Source organism: Neophocaena asiaeorientalis, unplaced genomic scaffold (assembly GCF_003031525.2).
Source record: "Neophocaena asiaeorientalis asiaeorientalis breed wild unplaced genomic scaffold, Neophocaena_asiaeorientalis_V1.1 scaffold150, whole genome shotgun sequence".
NCBI lineage: Eukaryota > Metazoa > Chordata > Mammalia > Artiodactyla > Phocoenidae > Neophocaena > Neophocaena asiaeorientalis.
The window spans coordinates 7,237,370-7,258,749 of NW_020176571.1; the positions used below are offsets into that span (position 1 = coordinate 7,237,370).

At 37.9% G+C, this 21,380-nt stretch overlaps 1 protein-coding gene and 1 long non-coding RNA gene across 5 annotated transcripts in view; one reads left to right on the forward strand and one right to left on the reverse strand.

Annotated features, from left to right (window-relative positions):
- LOC112391755 (uncharacterized) overlaps positions 1–21,380 on the forward strand; it is a 133,313-nt gene that overhangs the window by 50,033 nt on the left and 61,900 nt on the right. The gene's annotated exons all lie outside the window — the stretch shown is intronic.
- A2M (alpha-2-macroglobulin) overlaps positions 1–21,380 on the reverse strand; it is a 69,092-nt gene that overhangs the window by 9,150 nt on the left and 38,562 nt on the right. For both annotated transcript variants that reach the window (XM_024733186.1, XM_024733185.1), the window contains exons 9-26: positions 20,752–20,866; positions 20,496–20,605; positions 18,287–18,448; positions 16,668–16,895; positions 16,362–16,425; positions 15,097–15,239; positions 13,930–14,079; positions 11,860–12,027; positions 10,799–10,907; positions 9,143–9,263; positions 5,837–6,065; positions 4,978–5,104; positions 4,504–4,625; positions 4,049–4,100; positions 2,027–2,110; positions 1,579–1,755; positions 1,168–1,255; positions 32–188 (exon numbers count right to left, since the gene is read on the reverse strand). In XM_024733186.1, the coding sequence (XP_024588954.1) occupies positions 32–188; positions 1,168–1,255; positions 1,579–1,755; positions 2,027–2,110; positions 4,049–4,100; positions 4,504–4,625; positions 4,978–5,104; positions 5,837–6,065; positions 9,143–9,263; positions 10,799–10,907; positions 11,860–12,027; positions 13,930–14,079; positions 15,097–15,239; positions 16,362–16,425; positions 16,668–16,895; positions 18,287–18,448; positions 20,496–20,605; positions 20,752–20,866 (2,406 nt within the window). The remainder of the gene's footprint in view (positions 1–31; positions 189–1,167; positions 1,256–1,578; positions 1,756–2,026; positions 2,111–4,048; positions 4,101–4,503; positions 4,626–4,977; positions 5,105–5,836; positions 6,066–9,142; positions 9,264–10,798; positions 10,908–11,859; positions 12,028–13,929; positions 14,080–15,096; positions 15,240–16,361; positions 16,426–16,667; positions 16,896–18,286; positions 18,449–20,495; positions 20,606–20,751; positions 20,867–21,380) is intronic.

Below are 21,380 nucleotides of genomic sequence, written 5' to 3' on the forward strand. Positions count from 1 at the left end.
CAAATCAACACTAGCTCCGAGAACACTTCACCTTAATGGCATTGTTGAGCAGTGACCCAGAACTCCTGAAACAGCCACTGTCCCTCTGCTTTTGAGCAAGCCAGGTGAGAGCTTCGGTAATATGTGCTTCATCAATGAAGATATAGGTTCGAGCCTGGGCAAAACTCTTCAGTACAAAGGCTGTGAGCCTGAAGGGAAGGAAGTGATGATCACATTTACGTTGTTACGGTGGTTTTATATCCACATCACAGCAACAGGCTTCATAGGACACTTCTCACACTGACGTGAGTCATCTAACAGGAATTCTTTACTTAGAGCTCCCATTGCCTTTACCTGATGACTCTGCTAGCTCTCGTACAGCTGACCCTTGAACGACATGGTCTGAACTGCATGGGTTCACTTACACATGGATTTCTTTTTTTACTAAATATGTACTACAATACTACATGATCCCCAGTTGGTTGAATCCGTGGATGCACAACTGGGGATACTGAGGGCCGACTGTAAAATGGTATGTGAATTTTCTACTGCTGAAGGTCAGTGCCCCTAACCCCCATGTGTTTCAAGGGTCAACTATACTAATGGTACTTATTTTTTTATTTTATTTGAGTAAGGCTTTAAATCTTTTCTTTAGCGATTTTCTTCTGTAGATGGCAGAATCTTCTCATACACAGCTCTTACATGCAGTAACTTCTGACATTGCTTTGCCTTAAGGATTTTAAAACGGTGTTTCATATCACTGGCTCCATCTCATTTCTTTCCTCCTATTATTGAATTTATTAGTGATTAAGATGAATATGATCTAAAAACATAAACTGAAGTGAACATGGTTTATCTAGAAATAGAATTCATATGATATGTTTGCTGGCTATCTCATTTAAAAAATCATGGTTATGGGGGCTATTTTAGAAAAAAAAATAGCTATTTCAGAAAGAATACCTTGGTGTATTATGAACAGGATGAATTCTGGGGACAAATCTAACATACGTGTGTTTGAATCTCAGCTTTTTTGCTTGTTACCTTGCTAGTTTTGGTATATTTATCTAGTATAGCCAACTATAGGCTTAATAATACATATCTGATAGGGTTCCTGGGAATATAATTTTGATAATATATGTAAAAGACCTGACACAAAAATAGGAGCTCAAAAAACTGTCTTTCCCTTACCAGGTGTTACCCTCATTGTTGCCATGTTGCTCCCCAAAGGTGCTGTAAGAGCCGTCATAGTGCCTGTAGAGCAGCTGTCTCTGGTAACCTGGAATGGAAGGTTAATGAAGCAACATGACGGGTTGTACATTCTGTAGCCAGAGAAATAAACAAAATGCCTTGGCATCTTGTGATAGTTCCTAGATTTTGCTGCAATATGTTAGATGGTTTGAGTCCTAAACATTTTATTGGAGGTTGGACACTCGCTAGGTACCATAAAGTCAACTGTCATAGTATTCTTATTATTGTAACTATCGTAGTATGATAAATTTACATATCATAGAATTGATAAGTAACTCAAGCCTATTGGGGATTCCAACCTATTGTTAAAATTGCACTGTGAAATTTTCACTCCCTTATTCAGTGACTCACCAGTGTTGAGGTAGCGAATGGCCTTGGACTTGATCTCTGCAGTCAGCTGCTGTATTTTATTTAGATAATCCAGAACGTAGATGTTAGGAGCAAAGAGGACCATATTTTGTTCTCCACAGCCATAGGGCATTTGGAGGAGATTTTGTGTATTTTGCATGGCAGAGCCTAATATGTCTCCTAGGAAATGGGAGAGATGGGAAGTCATAAAGCTTATAGATTATAATCTATCAGAATCATTAAGAAGAAATGAATAATTAACTAAGGTAAAGAAATGAGGAATTTTAGGAAGGGTGTCTTCAAGGAACAGAAGTATGATTGGAAGCAATAAATAAGTCCAAAGAAGAAAGAAGTTAAAAGTATAGCTGTTATTCTGAGAAAGTATTTATGGAAAAAATATAGTGGACATTGTCTAATATAGTACAGTAGTCCCCTAGGGCTGGAGACTCACCCAAAACTGAGAAGGAGGCTCGGGCAGACTCTTCTACCACATTTGGTGGCAGCTTCAGAGATAATTTTTCAGACACCTCGGCACCTAGAGAAAGAAACAAATCAGCCACAATGAAGATGATTTCTGCTGTATATCTTCCTGAAGAGTTCCAAGACCCAGAAGCCAGAACTATGCCTTGTACCTAAACTTCTTCTGAAAAGTTGTCCCTCTTTTAATATTCCAGTTTTAAAAAATACCTTCAACATATATGAATGGGATTCTGAGATTTCTAGAACTTTCCTTCCCCAACCTCCTTGTATGTGGAGTTGCATTCCACAAGAAGGCTACAAACTGACAAGTACCTGGGATGCTGTGATTCTGTTGTAATCATCCTATGGCTAACACAAGATCGTTATCACAAGGTGATATATTTCATGTCCATCCCCAGTCTCCTTACACAACAGTTGTATGCAAAAAACCCACTATGTATATATAAGCAAAGGAAAAATCTTCAAAAAGTTCCTGAATTCTACCATAATGCTCGGTCTTTACTTCCATCAAATTTCACCAGATATGAAGACAGTATTTTTAATGGAACCTCTAGACATGGGGCTAGGGGTGAAGATGAGCAGTATTTGACTCAGTGAAAATAAATTAATTGCTGCTGATAAGCATACATTTGCTGGCACTTTAATATTAGTGAATTACATGAAGATGAGAAAAGAAAAATGTATTTATCATTATACTGCATCCTGTCTTCATAAGATTAATAATAAAACTTTTGTCAAAGGGTACAAACTATCCGTTATGCAAGATGAATAAATTCAAGAGGTCTATTGTAAAGCGTAGTGCCTACAGTTAACAATACTGTATTGTAAACCTAAACATTTGCTAATAGGATAGATCTTATATTATAAAAATATAATAATAACAGAGTGGGAGGAAACTTTTGGAAGTGATGGATAGGCTTATGGTATAGATCATGGTGACAGTTTCACAGGTGTATACTTATCTCCAAACTCATTAAGTTGTATACATTAATTATGTATGTATTATCAATTATACTAATTACTGATAGTTATGTAATTAAGTTTAATCATGTAGTTAAATACATAATATAATTATGTGTTAAATACATACATAGTTATATTAATTATGTATGTATTATTTGTATGTCAAAAACTTCTCTTCAAAAAAAGCTTTGTAAGAAAACATGACATATATGGATTTGGTAGTAAGGACTAAATTCACTTAAATGTAGAAATAAGGCTAAATAATAAGACAATTATGTTTTTAGAATACATGTTATATATTTTAAGTATTGATATGACAACAAAGGTAATAAACAGAAATTAGTAGGTACAGAAAGGTAAGGAACACATGATGTTGATTAGACATTGGTTTGAGATGAGAACACATTGTGTTGATAAATTTCTTAGTGTACTAAATTTCTATAAATGTTTCTGTTTAGGAAATTCTCCACAAAGATAACGCTGTATCTTTTAGTGTAGGCTTCTTTAGTCCCTTCCCATGACTGATAGGATACTAGGTATAGGATTGGCACCAAACAAATATTGACATGACAAATGGTAAAGGCTATGGCAACCTTTTCTTCTGGAAATAGCATAGTCTCATTATCCAGTGCGGTTAGCTATGCAAAACTCAGTGTTGAAGGGGCTTGAATTCAGCTACCCATGTGTGGTATTACTAAATATCCAAGGAAATATCCCCTTTGGCAGTATTCATTTTGAATCTACCCACTTTCTACCTATAACCACATCATACACTGGTCAGAAGGACAATTTGATGTTTGCACAGGTGCTTAAGAAATAAAGACTCAGGATTCCTGGGATATGGATATTCAGCTGATCAAATTACTTGGCCTCTTAAAAACCAGTTTCCTCAGTTACAAAATGGGTTGATGGTTCTTCGGGTCTTGCTTACCTCATAGGGAAAGTGTAGGAATGGTATATATAAAATACTTTGAACTTCAAATATTATATTCTAGTCAATGTTGTTTTAATTATGATGACTGAGTCTTACCTGATGGACAAAGCAGGGAGTTGAACGTTGCTTCCTTCTCTAGTCCTTCAGGCTTTAGGTGGAAAGAAAGAAAAATTAGAAGTGAGAATGGACTGACTTTCAGGACATGTGTGTTAATAGGGGAACTACAGGTTTCTTGATGAAGAGAAGGATTGGAACTGATTTTCAAACGTATTATAGAAGCAAATTCTATAAGTATAAGTAATATGAAGGAGACAGGTTGATAGATGAGAAAGGGAGGAGAAAGTTACAAAGTAAAATCAAGAGAGAGAGACAGAGAAGCACACACAGAGAGAATCATATTGTGAAATATCCCATGACTATATATATATATATATTTCTTTTTTCATATATCTATTTTTTAGCCCTTCTTACCTAAAAGTTGGAACCCCAGCTGGATTCACCATTGTTTCTCTTGACTCACTGTGACTTATCAAATGGGCAGGCTTACTTACTTCCACCAACAGGGGCTTGATGACTGTGTCTTTCCTTCCATGTTCAGGGACCACAGCCACCTCGGTCCCACACAGCTCTTGAGACTCCAGTGCCTTTGCACTCACTGTGAAATTCACATTCCCTGGAAAAAGGGGCCAGTAGAGATGAGCACCATCTCTCTCTTCCTCCATGCCTCCAAACCCCAAGATTTATAAATGTTTAATGCTTTGTGACCTTATTTTTTTGTTTTATAAAAATATAGGAGCAGGAATGGAAGCAGCATAGACTAGAGGCTAATGATACTGGGAATCCAAGGTGGAGCCGGAGGTGAGGGAAGCGGGTATATCCTTCTAGACATCCTACAATGAAAGACAAAGAAAAAACTTCTACCATTTGGTGGGGGGTGGGGGCGTCTTTGCCTGGATATGAGGATCCCATAGACAGACACACACAGTCGTTGAGTAGAGAACTGCCTCTAGGAGGCTGTCTCTCACCTAATGACTTTGGGGTTACTGCCCAGGACACGGTTTGCCGGCCATTCCCACAGATGCATTGAGTCTCTTGTTCCTTCTCTCCTGGGACAGCTAGGAATGCAGGAGAGGCTTCTAGGTGCACGCTGACCTGAAACCACGCATGAGACAAAAAGACAAATAGACCAGAGGGAAAGGGGGCCAAAGGAAGAATGGCTTGAAACAAAGCACATTGAGGGATTGGGTAGATTTCAGGTTGCCTAATATTGAAGATAATATAAATGAAGACTTAGCATCTTATAAGTGGATCTGACATCTAAACATTAGTATTTGGGGATAATCTGCTCTTTCCCGTGGTAGGAGCAGAGGAGAGGAAAAGTCATGATGGTGTATGTTTGTTGCCTGTGGAAGCTCTACTCCTTTGGCTTAGGATCTTGACCATACCCTCAGCTCTCCCAGCAGAGTAGACAAGATTTATAAACAATTATGGTAAGATGCACATAAATAACTTTAAAATTAAGTTTAATACAGTTAATCATATAAGAAAAGTTAAATCTATGGGAATGTAGAGGTTGAAACCTTGGAGAGTATAAGACATGAGAATCAGCATACTGGTTTTTGTTGTTCATGTCATAAATCTTCATGTTACACAAACTTCCTAACTTTAAAGGGTTATGATAAGGGTCAGAACCTTGTTTTAAGTTGTCATTTGGTATTTGGAGATATCAGCAACCATAGTCATATGACATACGAGTACCTCTGACAGTATTATCTCCTGGTGAGCCCATCTTATACACAGGAGTTTGTCAGTATTCCCAGGAATGCAGTTTTTAATTTACTCGACTGTTACCTTGTGTTCAAGTTAATAAAGAGAAGTCCTTACCCGGATGCATTTGGGAAGGTAGTTTAACACAGTGGCCTTGAGTGTGAAGGCTTCTCCGCGGATCACAGAGTAGGGCATCGTGAGATCCACAAAGAAGGGCTGGAAGGCTCGGAGAGAGGCAGTCGGAGAGAGACCAAGTCCAGTGTCACTGGACAAGCAGAAGGCCCCTGCCTTCCACTCAGTGATGGTATCGGGGACTATTACTCCTACTTCAGCCACACCTGAGGAGCTGGGGAGGTGGCAATGTGCAGAACAAAAAGTAAGCAGTTAAATACAGGCACGCCTCATTTTCTTGCACTTTGCTTTATCGTGCTTTACAGATACTGTGTTTTCTTTTTTAAACAAATTAAAGGTTTGTGGCAACACTGCGTCAAGCAAGCCTATTGGTGTCATTTTTCGAACAACATTTGCTCGCCTTATCTCTCTGTGTCACATTTTGGTAATTCTCTCAATATTTCAAATTTTCAAATATTTAAATTATTATTATATTTGTTACGATGATCTGTGATCAGCAATCTTTGATGTTACTATTGTAATTGTTTTGGGGTGCCATGAACTGCACCCATATAAGATGGCAAACTTAATAGATAAATGTTGTGTGTGTTCTGACTGCTCCACCGACCAGCCATTCCCCTGTTCCTCTTCCTCTTCTTGAGCTTCCCTAGTCCCTGAGACACAACAATATTGAAATTAGGCCAGTTAACAACCCTATGATGGCCTCTAAGCATTCAAGTGAGAGGAAGAATTGCACACTTCTCACTTTAAATCAAAAGCTATAAATTATTAAGCTTTGTGGTAAAGGCATGTTGAAAGCTGAGATAGGCTGGAAGCTAGGCCTCTTGCACCAGTTAGCCAAGTTATGAATGCAAAGGAAAGTTCTTGAAGGAAATTAAAAGTGATACTTGAGTAAACACTTGAATGATAAGATAGCATAACAGCCTCATTGCCGATATGGAGAAAATGTGAATGGTCTGGATAGAAGATCAAACCAGCCACAATATCCCCTGAAGCCAAAGCCTAATCCAGAGCAAGGCCATAACTCTCTTCAGTTCTGTGCAGGGTGAGAGAGGCGAGGAAGCTGCAGAAGAAGAGTTTGAAGCTAGCAGAGAATGATTCATAAGGCTTAAGGAAAGAAGCCATCTCTGTGACGTAAAAGCTCAAGGTGAAGCAGTAAGTGCTGATGTAGAAGCTGCAGCAAATTATCCAGAAGATAATTAGTGAAGGTGACTACACTAAATAACAGATGCTAAATGTAGATGAAACAGCCTTATATTGGAAGAAGATGCCATCTAGGACTTTCATAGCTGGAGAGGAGGAGTTAATGTCTGCCTTCAAAGCTTCAAAGGACAGGCAGACTATCTAGTTAGAGGCTAATGCAGCTGGTGACTTGAAGTTGAAGCCAGTGCTCATTTATCATTCCGAAAATCTTGGGGCCCTTCGGAATTATGCTAAATCTACTCTGCCTGTGCTCTATAAATGGAACAACAAAGGCTGTATGGCAGCACATCTGTTTACAACATGGTTTACTGAATATTGTAAGCCCATTGTCGAGAACTACTGCTTAGGAAAAAAGATTCCTTTCAAAATACTGCTGCTCATTGACAATGCACCTGGTCTCCCAAGAGCTCTGATGGAGATGCACAATGAGATTGATGTTGTCTTCATGCCTGCTAACACAAGAGCCATTCTGAAGCCCATGGATCAAGAAGTAATCTTGACTTTCAAGTCTTATTCTTTAAGAAATACATTTTGTAAGGCTATAGGTGCCATATATGGTCATTCCTCTGATGGATCTGGGCAAAGTCAATTGAAAACCTTCTGGAAAGGATTCACCATTCTAGATGCCATTAAGAACATTCTTGATTCATAGGAAGAGGTCAGAATATTAACATTAACAGGAGTTTGAAAGAAGTAGATTCCAGCCCTCATGGATGACTTTGAGGGGTTAAGACTTCAGTGGAGGAAGTAACCGCAGATGTGGTGGAAACAGCAAGAGAACCAGAATTAGAAATAGAGCCTGAAGATGTGACTGAATTGCTGCAGTCTCCTGTTAAAACTTGAATGGATAAGGAGTTGCTTCTTATGGATGAGCAAAGAAAGTGGTTTCTTGAGATGGAAGCTACTCCTGTGGAAGATGCTGTGAAGGTTGTTGAAATGACAACAAAGGATTTGGAATATTACAAAACTTAGTTGCCAAAGCAGTGGCAGAGTTTGAGAGGATTGCCTCCAATTCTGAAAGAAGTTCTACTGTGGGTAAAATGCTATCAAACACCATTGCATGTTACAGAGAAATTGTTTGTGAAAGGAAGAGTCAATTGACGTGGCGCACTTCATTGCTGTCTTGTTTTAAGGAACAGCCCCATCCCAACCTTCAGCAGCCGCCATCCTGATCAGTGAGCAGCCATGAACATCAAGTCAAGACCTCCCACCAGCACAAAATTACGACTTGCTGAAGGCTTAGATGAAGGTTAGCATTTCATAGCAATAAAGTATTTTTGATTAAAGTATATACATTTTTAAAGACATAATGCTATTATACACTTAATAGACTACGGTATAGTGTAAACATAACTTTTATATGCCCTGGGAAACCAAAAAATTCATGTGACTCACTTTATTGTGATATTCGCTTTATTGGAGTGTCTGGAACGGAACCTGTCATATTTCTGAGGTATACCTGTAAATCCTTTCTAGGAAGAGTACCCTATATAAATGATTCTATTGTCATGACTTGAATGCACTTAGTAGAAATACCAATAATGGAGAGTATAATCAAGGCTTGAAATGGGAATGTATAAGTCCCTTTTTCCAAATCTGTTTTCAATTCTAGTCTATATCAGTCTCTCCTTAGACATGTAGTTGTAGTATAATCTGTTATAGACAATATAGTGATAAATATGTAGTTTTAGATTGTTATTAAATTTTTTTCTCTAAAACACTGTTCCACTGAGGGAAGGTTTATAATTTTAAATTCTACTACTACTGTGTAGAGCTGGCTTGACTGAGCCTGTGCTTAACTCAGGACTGCCGAGCAATGAAGGATCTCTTATAGGTGTTAATCTGTGCAGTGCTTGGTTATATTTAGTCCTTGTGCTCATTTCCTGGAAATCTTAGAATGACATTTGTGCAAAATTTCTGATACTAAATTAGATTAGTGAGACTTCATAACAGAAGTATTATACTAAACCTCACCTGAACACAGCAATGTGTCCAAAAGATATACTTGGATATTGAAAAACTAGCTAAAAATTGAAAATTGTGAGGAATCTATATTGTTGCATCTTATATACGAAAGAAGTTACTTACTCTACTGCCACCAAATCCCAGATCCATGTCTCAGGGAAGTACTTTCGCACAGTCTCTGTGGGAGGCTCTGAAATATGTATTATATGCATAAGTTCATGACTTCTTCCCATTTCAGCTACGACTGCGGAGGAGACAGAAACAATAAATATAAAGATAAGGCTTATGAGAGATTGTAGTAAGTGCTACAAAAGAAATAGGGTGATGAAATAGATAGGAACCAGGCGAGGACACTTGGGTATTAAGGGAAATCTTCTTGGAGGAGGTGGTATTTTTAGATGAATTCTGAAGCATTACAGTAAGCTAGGAGTGAGCTGGGGGAAGAGAATCACAATCAGAGAACAGTGGGACCTAGAGGCAGAATGAGTCTTGGATTGCCTGTGAAAGAAACCTAGAGGCAGAAAGGAGGCTCTGCAGCTTCTGCACCTCTGCGAGAGCAAAGAAAAATCGTACCCAGACATTTTGACAGTGGCTTTGAGAAACCGTTTGTAGGAGTGAGAGAATCAAGAATTTAAAAAGCTCTTTATTCCCTAATGTGACCCTTTATTCCCAAACGTGTCAGAAGATAAGACACAAGAGACAAGATTTGTCACTGGGACAAATCTTGTCCATCTATACACTTGTTCATACATAAATTTACTACAAATCTTATTGACAAAGGATTAAAGGATATAACTTATAAATACTAATAAAAATATACAATGATCTTTATTTAAATTCCGTATAGCCATTTGATTCTCACTGAATGTTTACCTTGATTTTTGACAAACTCTTTTGTTTGTACTCAACCTATATTCAACCATGATTTGACAGTATCAGACCATAAATAAATAAATGATTGATTACTATATGATTCATCAAAGAAGTAGCCCATATCATTGACAAATGAGTGTGATTTCAATATGGATATTAGCTGATGTTTTGGGGAAGTTAAAGAGCTTCTTTTCTTGACTGGTGAGAATATAGTCCCAATTTGTGAATTTCTGTTTCTGTTTACATTATCCTATGCCTGGAAACTTTCCCTTCCCTTTTAAAACTCACACAGCTCCATTTACTAGAAGCAAATTCTGTATGAATGACTTCTTGATTCCTCAATCAGAATCAATCCTTTCTTTTATTCTTCATATCTGCACCTGTCTTATAACGCTTTTTACAGCCTGCCTTGTGTTCTTTCCAGCTGCGTACGTGGGAGCTGGACACAAACAGAATTTTTTGATTTGTATCGCTATGTGACCTTGAGCAAGAACCTTAATATATCTAAATCACAAGTTCTTTTTTTTTTAATTGAAGTACAGTTGATTTACAATGTTGTGTTAATTTCTGCTGTACAGCAAAGTGACTCAGTTATACACATATATACATTCTTTTTTATATTCTTTTCCATTATGGTTTATCTCAGGAGATTGGATATAGTTTCCTGTGCTCTACAGTAGGACCTTGTTGTTTATGCATTTTAAATGTAATAGTGTGCATCTACCAACCCCAAACTCTCAGTCCATCCCTCCCCCACTCTTCCCTCCCCCTTGGCAACCACAGGTCTGTTCTCCATGTCTGAAATCACAAGTCCTTTTTAATTAATTTCATCACAGTTTATCTTTTTTAAAGAATTATTTTATTTGGTTCAATATATTAGGCAATTAATTTTTCTTAATTTCTTACCTGGAGAAGATAACAGTCTTTGAGATGACTGTATTTTATATTGTTGAGGCTGTGGACATATTTTGGGTTTATGAATTTTTGAGTTGGTGAATACCTTTAAGCCCATATCCTGTAAAGGAAATCATCACCTAATCAGTACACAAATATCATAAAATATGTATATACACATACTTCTGTTCACTGAATTTAACAAACAGTCCAACTAGCTTAATATTAATCTTTTTGTGTTTTTGGATTTGGAAGTTGTTTCTTTCAAACAGTGTCCCTGTCTCTTGTCACCCCAGCGTTACCTATAACTGTTACTCTAACACCCGCTCTAACACCCGTCTTTACTGTGCACTGAGGAAGCTCAGTCAGAATCCAACTTTTGAGCCTCACCACTGGCATCCTTAAACATGGGAAGCTAGCGCCATAAGCCCTGGTGCTGAGTATGTGTGGTTTAAGCACATTTCAGAGTAGCTGAGGTCATTCTCTCCTGCAAAGACTTTTTTCTTTGGAATACAAAGGCTTGCATTGTTTCACTTGACGTGTAAATATTACAGTTTTTCAGCTGTCTAATGATTCTAATCAGGTAGAAGCATATGAAATTACTGATATTTGACCATTTTAAAAAACTTTAATTGGAGTGTGGTTGCTTTACAATGTTGTGTTAGCCTCCACTGCACAACAAAATGAATCAGCCATACACATACAGATATGCCCTCCCTAATAGTAAACTTTTAATGTTCACATGAGTAGAAAGGAAATTGATATACTTATAGAGATAATTTCATTCTGTTTTTAAACCTTTTTCAACAGTAATTATTTTACATGTGTAATATTTATAAATGAATGAAATGAATGAAGAAAAAAAAACTTGCTTAATAATCCCAAAAGTTCCAGTCCTGGCTCTGTTGTTATTAGTAGATCTGCTACTATTAGTGACCTTGGAGAAGTCACTTGACCTCTCTATGTCCCATTACCCTCAACTATAATATGGAAGCATTAAAATAAATATTTTTTTCCATATATAATATTTTGTGAACCTTAAGAACTGACCATCAGCAATATAATGGACTTACCTTTAGGAAGCTATACATATCTTTTTCATTTGTATTTGATACTGGGGAATACATGATCCCATTGATATAGACATTACGGTGACTGATGCAGTCTTCATTGTCTTCCTTCTGTTGATTTAAACGGTCAGGGAAACCGTTGAGGTCCTTTACTGGTAGCAGATTATAAACCTGTACAAATGCAAAGGACAAAAGGACAAACTTACTTGTGGCTTATTTTTCTTAAGTGCAGGGAGAAAAGAAAAGAATAATCACTACCAGACTTTCTTTGAGTGGCTCCATTGCCTAGATAATTTACAGAGAAGACGATTTTGAAAACGTTTAACAATTTTAGGGAAAAAAACAATTAAAACATTCCTATCTAAGTACTCAGGATCATAATCTTTTGTTACGCAATTCAGAGGCAAACCCTAGACTCTGCTGGAATGAAATAAAAATTAAGAGAAATTGAGGTTTGCTATATTTGAGACGTTGTGCAACGCTTCAGGATGGCAGAATTAGGTAATAGTTTCGTCTCTATCTGGTGGTTAGCAACTGACTCAGTGTTTAACAAAGTAAATGGACAACATGTTTTAAACAGGCGCATGGATAAGCATGTATCCTCTGTATAGGTCAGGACAGTATTTTCTTAGTATTACTCATGGGAACTAAATGCTCCATATCTTTATAAAATACATAAAACTTTAACTGTAGAATACTGAAAATGATACTTTCAAATTCACCTCAATGGGAAGAATAAGACAAACATAAAAATTCTGTAGGTGTTTTATATTTATAGGAGTTCAAAACTGTTTGATAAGAATAGATTAGCAAAGTGAGTAGCACAATGAAATGAAGCACTTTCTCAAAGGCAGCTCCTTCTTAACATTCTCCTTCTCCTCCCTCTGCTTTATTTTTCTCCAAAGCGTATCACATAATTATTGTCTGTCTCACCTATTAAGTTCCATGAGTGCATGGATTTTTTTCTTTCTAGTAGTTCACTATGAGATCCCCAGAATTTAGGACACACCCAGAACACAGTAGGCACTAAATAAATATGTGTTGAATGAGTGACTTATGCTACTAGGTGCAAGCGTTTCATTAGTGAAACATTATCAAAGATTGAGAGGAACCCTTGTTCTAACCCAGGTCTACTACTAGATACATGAAAGCTTCTGCTTTATTATTAACAAACTAATAGAATTTTCTGCCTTATCTATCCACTAGGATTGTTATAATTGAAAACAACTTTGAGAACTATAAAATTATGTTATACAAACATAAAACATTAATGTTAGCATTCCACATATTCCCTTGTTTCCACTATGCACTTAATATCTCCCTTAGAAGTATTCTAATATTTTTAATTACATACTATTGGAAGAACCAGAAAGTAAGAGATCTTTTCTTATAAGTTTCTCTTGTAGGGAAGTAAAAACGTAACTTTCCCTTTATAAAATTTTGGTAGTGAAAAAAAACTTCAGTAAGAGGTTATTCCAATTGCCCTCATAGAAAATTTGAAGTAATGGGCAAACTACTATTAGGACACATTAAGTAGTTTCCCGTTGTTATACTAAGCATACCCTTTTGCTATTTTTCCTATTAACCCAGTATTTCAAAAGGTTTCATTAATTAATGTCATTTATCACATGGTAATTAATTTTTCCTAATTTTTATTAATCAGAGACAATACAGATCTTCCTTCAGAAATTGTGTTCATCTTGGGCATGCAATGTTTCAACTGATACAATTCTTATTAAAAGAAGTTTGATATTTCACTTAGCCTGTGCAGTCTAAGTGCAGGTATATGTACCATTTCTGTTAGACTTTTTGAAATATTAAAACTAGTTTGAAAACTCCTACTATTGGTTTCATAAAGCTCTAGGATTTCAGGGATTTTGGATGGTGCATGATTTATACATTGATATTCATATGTAATATCTTCCTCACCAAAAAAAAGTGCACATGAAAGAGCTCAAAACTATTAACTCCTAGATAAATATAACTTTAATAGATGCTATCCCACTCAGGGTTTTTTCTTGCTCTGAGTCCCTGATGTGGCCCTTCCTGACCCCTGGGGCTGACGGAACTCACCGTGGCCACAGAGAGCTCGGCCTCGGGACTCATGAGCAGCACACTTTGGTCCACGGCGCGGAGGGCGCAGAGGGACCGAGGGGAAGCGGTGACTTTCAGGCGGGCGTGGGAGGCTGGGAGACTCTGTGCTGGGCTGAAGTTCAAACCCACCTGTGGAATTGGGGACAAAGACAGAAAAGCAAATTCCCTGATTTACCCATGCATTCACCAGCATTTCCTGGGTGCTCCGCAAATTCAATGCATAATCGCTTTGTTTGACTTCGTTGATGTTTGGCACCATGTAAGCCTTGAGGCCTTTGGTTCCCTATTTTGTCACTCTGATTCTCATCAGTTGAGCTATTATAATGATATCTGCTTTTATAAGTTATTAAATTGGAGATGCCATTTTTTACCTTTGATACATAGTTCTAGATGCTCTTGTATTTTTCTTTTGGCCCTTTTGTAGTCTTATAAGCTTGGTTACATGTTTCCCAACATTTCATCGTAAGAGAAGGGAACAAGGTGCTCTGAACTGTATCATATGGTAAGAGACAATGCATGAGAATTTTGCACTAGGAGTCAAGTGACATGGATAGCTTCTTTGTTTTTTCTTAAATTGGGGTATAGTTGCTTTATAATGTTGTGTTAGTTTCTGCTGTACAACGAAGTGAATTAGCCATATGTATACATATATCTCCTCCCTCTTGAACTTCCCTCCCACTCCCCCCCCACCCATCCCAAAAAAAACCCCCCACCCATCCCACCCATCTAGGTCACCACAGAGCACCGAGCTGAGCTCCCTGTGCTATACAGCAGGTTCTCACCAGCTATCTGTTTTACACACGGTAGTGTTTATATGTCAATCCCAATCTCCCAGTTCATCCCACCCTCCCTTCCCCGCTCCTTGTCCACATGTTTGTTCTCTATGTCTGTGTCCCTGTTCCTGCCCTCTATTCCCAAATAGGTTTATCTGTACCATTTTTCTAGATTTCACATATATGTGTTAATATATGATATTTATTTTTCTCTTGACATGGCTTCTTAGTGTGATCTGCCATTACCTTGCTGAAAACCTCTGGTGAATTCATTTAACCCTTTTGGCCCCAGTGCTTGCATGTAGAAAACAATTGATAGTGATAGTAACTTCTAGTTTTAAATGTTGAAAAATTTATGATATAAAACACCCACCTTGTTGGCCAGACAGTTTTCGACCTCATATTTTGCAGAGTCGCCAACCACTTCCCCATCAGGTAAAATGGCATAGATGAGCAACCTAGCGACGGGAGCAATGTCTGACTCCACAGGGACTGACAGGGGAAAATGGCCTTCCACTGGAGCACAGAGAGAATGAAAGGATGTGGTCATGGGTTAGACAGCTCAGGGCTGAAATAACACTTTTCTGCTGTACAATGTCATTTTAGGAGCCTGGTCTGGTTGATGACTCTATTAGTAGATGTAACAGATATAAGAAATAGTAAATGTAATAAATGGATGACTATCTCTAAGAATCCTGGCTTAAAAAAAAAAAAACAACCTTATCATAGCCCCCCTCTTCTCTCAAAATCGCATAATGATTTCTTCCCAGCTTTAAGCTTGAGTTCATCTATACAAAGTTCTGATGCTATCTAAGGATGTGGAGACATCCATTTGGCTACCATTTGATCTAGATTTTACACTAGAGAAGGGAAATAGTACTTGAAGTTGAGAGATGTAATAGTAAGAGTTTAACACATTGTATTTACCCCTATATCCTCTTTAACTTTCTATGAACCAGATATTCTATTCTTTCTTCTTAAGAGGAGTACTGAGCTCCTTTGCAACTTATTTTTTGGTGCCTACATAGAACTGTTAGAAGTTGCATCGAACTTCTCTACTATAGTGCTTCTATGTTGTTATAGAGTAGCAACAAAAGAGTAGTTCACTGATAATTTTCTTAAGGGAACTTTTAGACTCCCTTAGGATAGGTGAAACCTTCAGAGGATTATATTGTTCCACATTTGTTCCTGGGGAGAGTCCAATTTACCTCTTCATAAAATCATAGCTATCTTCAAAAGGGAAATATGATGTAAAGATATAAATGACTCAGCACAAGACCTAACATATAGAAGACACTCCAAAGTTTTACCTTCTCTCCATTGTCTGAAACAATTTTGAAATGTCATTTTGAGAAGGTCCATGACTATTTATGGTTTGAAAATTTGGAATAAGCATAAATTATGAAACAACTAAACACTTTAAATAATCTGAACAGAATAACCTGAAAGAAAAGAAAATAAATATTTGATAAAGGGTTTAAAAAAAGAAAGAAACATTATTGCTTTCCCCTTTCAACTTCTTTATTGGGGTCAGATGAAAATTCTCTCTCTTTATTTGAAGCTATTCCTGGTATTTCTGCAGCGTAAGGTTGCAGGTGACCGAGTATGGCAGAAATGGGGAATTACGGAAATACTCACTGTCTCCCTGGTGCACGGGCAGTACGTGAGTCCCAGATCGGACAATGTCTCCCTTTGCCATTACCTGCAAAAAAGGAAATGAAAAGGGATTTAATTTGCCGGACAGAGATCTGACCCCAAGTCTTGCTCTCTATGTGATATGCTTGTTTTATTGAGCCCCTGCTGGCAATAATTAGCCCTGAGAGAAGTCAGACTTTCAAAAGGAACTTGGATAAGAGGTCAAAGTAGTGGTGCTTAAAGAGCTTCATAAACCCTTGCCCACACAGGAGCTCGCAGATGCGCCAGGGTAGCGGCCTTCCTTCTCACCAGGTAATAGAACACGAGCTCCTTCAGCTCCTGCAGGACCTGTCCGTTCAGTATATAATGTGCTTGGACTGTCTGAGCTCGGCCGCAGGGCAGTTCACGAGGCAAGGGCTCAAGGTGGACAAAGCTCTTGCTTTGGGAGAATACGAGGTTAGCAGTGTGATAAGCTTCTTCATACTCTTCTGACAGCCACTGGTAGCCATAGCAGGTCCTATGATCCTTGTGTCTGACCTAATGAATTAGAAAAGCAATATTATCTTATAGATTATATGTCATAGAGAATCAGTGTGCTCCAGAATTGCATTCGTTTAGTATCCTACCTTAACTAGTACCTAGAAATCTTGTGCTCCACACTCAAAAGTGAGAGAGGAGGGTCCCTTATTTTGTTTATCGGTATTGCAGGCCTTTACAGGGCTGAGGCTCCTTGAGTTGGTATTGATTTTTACATTGTGAAGAGCGTAAAAGGAGGCATCCTTTGCTCTGATTAGCTTGGCTTACATTTCTTTGGCTACTTTACCTATTCAGACAGAGACATTGGAGCTATGAAACCTCACTGAGGAGACTAATCCTCAGAAACGGAAGAATTGCATATCAGAGAGTAGGTGCCTCATTTATGATGGGTTTCAAATGGGTATTATGAATAAATGTAATATTGCAACCTTAGGGTCTGAGAACACTCTCTGTAAATAGCATTGGTTCAAGAGTTGAGTTAGTGAAGTAGTTGAAGTCTATACTCAACTCTTAGTTATTTGCTCTTAATGTAGAGTTGAGCCAGGATTTTAATCTAATTTATCTGATTCTGGAACCTACACTTAAAAAAACTGTGGTAAAAAACACAACATAAATTACCATCTTAACCATTTTACAATGTACAGTTTGGTAGTGTTAAGTAATATGCAGCCCATCTCCAGAATTCTTTCATCTTGCAAAACTAAAACACTGTCCCCATTAAATAGCAACTCCTCATTTCTCCTTCTTCCCAGCCCCTGGCAACCACCATTCTACTTTCTATTTCTATGACTTTGAGTGCTTTAGATACCTCATGCAAGTGGAGTCATACACGATTTGTTTTTTGTGACTGGATATTTCACTTAGCATAATGTCTTCAAGGTTCGTCCACACTGTAGCCTGTGACAGCCTTCCTTTTTAAGGCTGAATCCTATTCCATTGTACATACATACCACATTCTGTTTATCTGTTCATCTGTTGATGGATATTTGGGTTGCTTCCACCTCTTGGCTACTGTGAATAGTGCCGCTATGAACAGGGCTGTGCAAGTATCCCTTTGAGATTCTGTTTTCAGTTCTTTTGAAGGTTTACTCAGCAGTTAGAATACTGGATCATATGGTAGTTCTCATTTGGGGGGACTGCCACGCTGCTTCCCACAGCGTTTGCACGATTCATGTCGCTACACGCGAGTGCACACGTGGAGCCCCCACTTCAGCCACAACACTATACTGCCTCCTTTTAACACACTTTTTCAAAATTGACCTTGAATTGGTTTTTAGTTTCGCATTTTTTTCCCCTAAGACTAAACACAACTTGGAAATGCCATCACTTTTCGGTTGCAACCTTTCTTCCGAGACTTCTTCACATCATTGGTAACTTCCCTCCAAACTTACCCTGACAGTGAGGGAGGTGCCCGTGATGCTGGTGGTGTTGATGGAGAACTGCACCAGGCCGTGCTCATCAGTGGTGGCGTTGGAGTCATAGTGGGCTTCCTCTGCTGTGATGAAGATGAGTTTATTTGGTATAGGGACACCTTTTCCATCCGCTAGGCGCACCTGAAGATTAAAAGCTGCAGATCAGTTATGTGGCTAATATCCAATAGACACCAAACATTCATTTTATTACAAATATTTATTGTGTCCAAATACGTCAGACATGGTTCGAGGCATTGAGGCCACAGCAGTGAACAAAACAAAGTTCCTTCTATCATAGAGCATACGGTCCAGTAAAAGAGATAGCTGCTAAATAAATGCGTAATATATACTTATTTAGTGGTAATCAGTCCTAAGACGAAAAATAGTGTAAAAGGGTAGAGAATGATGGAGATAATAGAGGTGACCTGAGAAATGTATTCTGTGGATATTTTGAAAACTTTATGTATTATATATAACTTTTGGAAAGTCACAGACCACAAGAGCCATAATGAAAATTTTTAACCCATTAGTCAAATTTAATTGAGCCTCAAATACTTATTTTATGGCAGACCATTCCCTTTCTACAGATTAGTGTTCTGAGGTTTAATATTAGCAATTGCTAATATATTATCCTGTGTACTCCTCTAGTTTTATATATGATATCTGCTTCTTGACCTAGATTTGCAAACTTTTGGAAGGTAGGTAGATTTTATGAGGTACTTCCCATCTGAAAAATGTAAAATTGAAAAGAAGCGTAGAATATTAAATAAGGGCCTAAAGTCAAATTACTGCTAATACTGGACCCAGAAGATTAGTAGCTCAGTTCAGATTTTAAAGATGGTGATTTTTTTTCTCAGTATAAACTACTTTTGGTAGAAGGAAGCACAACCAGCAGACTTGGATTAGTGTTTGTAATTGATTAACGAGATCTGAGTTTGCTAATGAAATGTCAGCTGTATACCAGGATAGGTACAAAATTCTGATTCTTTCACTTTTGGTGAGAGTCTTATGGTAATAGGATAGTTATTTAGCAGGAATAAAATCTCAAAAAAGTACAATATACTTCTGAGAAATTTAAAGAAGTGAACTTTCATTTTAGGAAGAGACCAAAGTTTCTGAACATGTTTGCTGTCATAACATAATCAAGACATTCTAAAATTTATTCCACTACTCTTTTGTGGAGCCTGGTCCCTCTGTCTTTTGCACTCTCCACAGCTGACATCTTATAATATTTCCATTAAAAACAGGATGCACAGTAATTACGCATGGAGGTACATACAACTCTCATCTCAGACTTCTGGAGTCTGAAAGCTCCATTAGCACATCTGCTTATAACAGTAAGCAGAAAAATAACAGTAGCAGATTTTTTTGTAGATCTGAGAGAAAAAATTTATATCTTTAAAATCTGGGTATACTTTATTATTTATTTTTTTTTGCGGTACGCGGGCCTCTCACTGTTGTGGCCTCTCCCGTTGCGGAGCACAGGCTCCGGACGCGCAGGCTCAGCGGCCATGGCTCACGGGCCCAGCCGCTCCGTGGCATGTGGGATCTTCCCGGACCGGGGCACGAACCCATGTCCCCTGCATCGGCAGGTGAACTCCCAACCACTGTGCCACCAGGGAAGCCTTGGGTATACTTTAAATAGCAGTATTTTACCCCTCTGTGTACTGTTTTTAAAATATACTTGCTAAAATAAAACAAATATATTTGAATAAGTATACTTGAATAAAATAAAATATACTTGAAAAAGTAATATATATATAATATCCATGAAAGAAACACTAGGTACAGTAGAATCTTTTATATTTCAAAATAAAAATGAAAGCCACCTACCCACCCATTTCCATACAAAGTTAATGTTAGAAGGATAATGTGATTGGCTATCAGGAATTTCAAGACGCTTTGTGAAAAAATATTATAAAAATCTGAGACTGCCTGGTAAACCATGGGAAAGAGATTGAGTGACATCACTCAGTGCTGTTCCCAAAACCTTCTAATTTGATAGTGCTTTAGATGGTTTTATAGATTTGATGTACAAATTTACAAAGGAACAAATCTATTTTATGTGGTTTTATACCTTGGATTATATTAATCAACAGATAATATTAACCAGGTATAGTTTTAGCAGAATATGTTGTACGTATTAGGTGAGAGTACAGTTTGATTTGTGAACTGAAAAATACCTCACCTGCCCAAAGAAGGGAATCCCTCGTCTAGCGTCTGAGTCTACTTTCACAAATGAGAGTTTGGTTATGGTTCTTGTTATTTCAGTGGTCCCTTTTCCAGTTAATTCCACCTCTGAAAAAGAAGGAAAAAATAAGTTCACTTTTGGAAGGATGCTCTCCCTGAACTTATACTCCTTCCTCCCTTTCAGTTCACTGTTTGGCAAAGGAACTAAATCCATGTCCATTGTTCTTCTTCCCATACCCATGAGGTATACACACCTGTTCCTTCTTCTTGAATCTTGGCCTCCACTTCAATTTTCATTTCAAACTCTTGTCTCTTCATTTGGAAGATCTTGGTCTTTACTTGCTGAGAGAAGCAGCCCTGGCTGTTTAGCTAGGAGGGGACGAAATAAAATACAAAAACATAAGACTGGACAAATCAGTGGTAAGTTAATCTGGTGACTTTTTTTTTTTTTTGAGGCAACATAACCTAGGAATTTTGTATGATGAGAACACAATAAATATTCTCTAGGGATTAATTATAATGACATCTCACAACAGTTTCTGGCTTATAACTGACAGGTGTATTCCTTAGTATCTGATATTCCCCAGAGTGAATGAGGTGAAGAAATGAAGAAATGCCTTAAAACTTGGGGGGTAATCTTACTGTAGCAGGCAGCTAACTCTTCACCGAAGCCTGGCTTCCCTTCCATAGTTTACAGCTGTGGCTGGGAAGTGGCTGCCCATCTGGGCACTGTGTTTCCCAGCTCCCTGGCATCTAGGTGGGGCCATGTGACAAGCTCTTGCTCATAGAAAGAGAGAAAAACTGACACCTTTCCCAGCCAAGGTGGTTAAGATTTGTATGCTTTTTTCTCCTTCCTTTACATAATTGGATGGATACTCAAGGC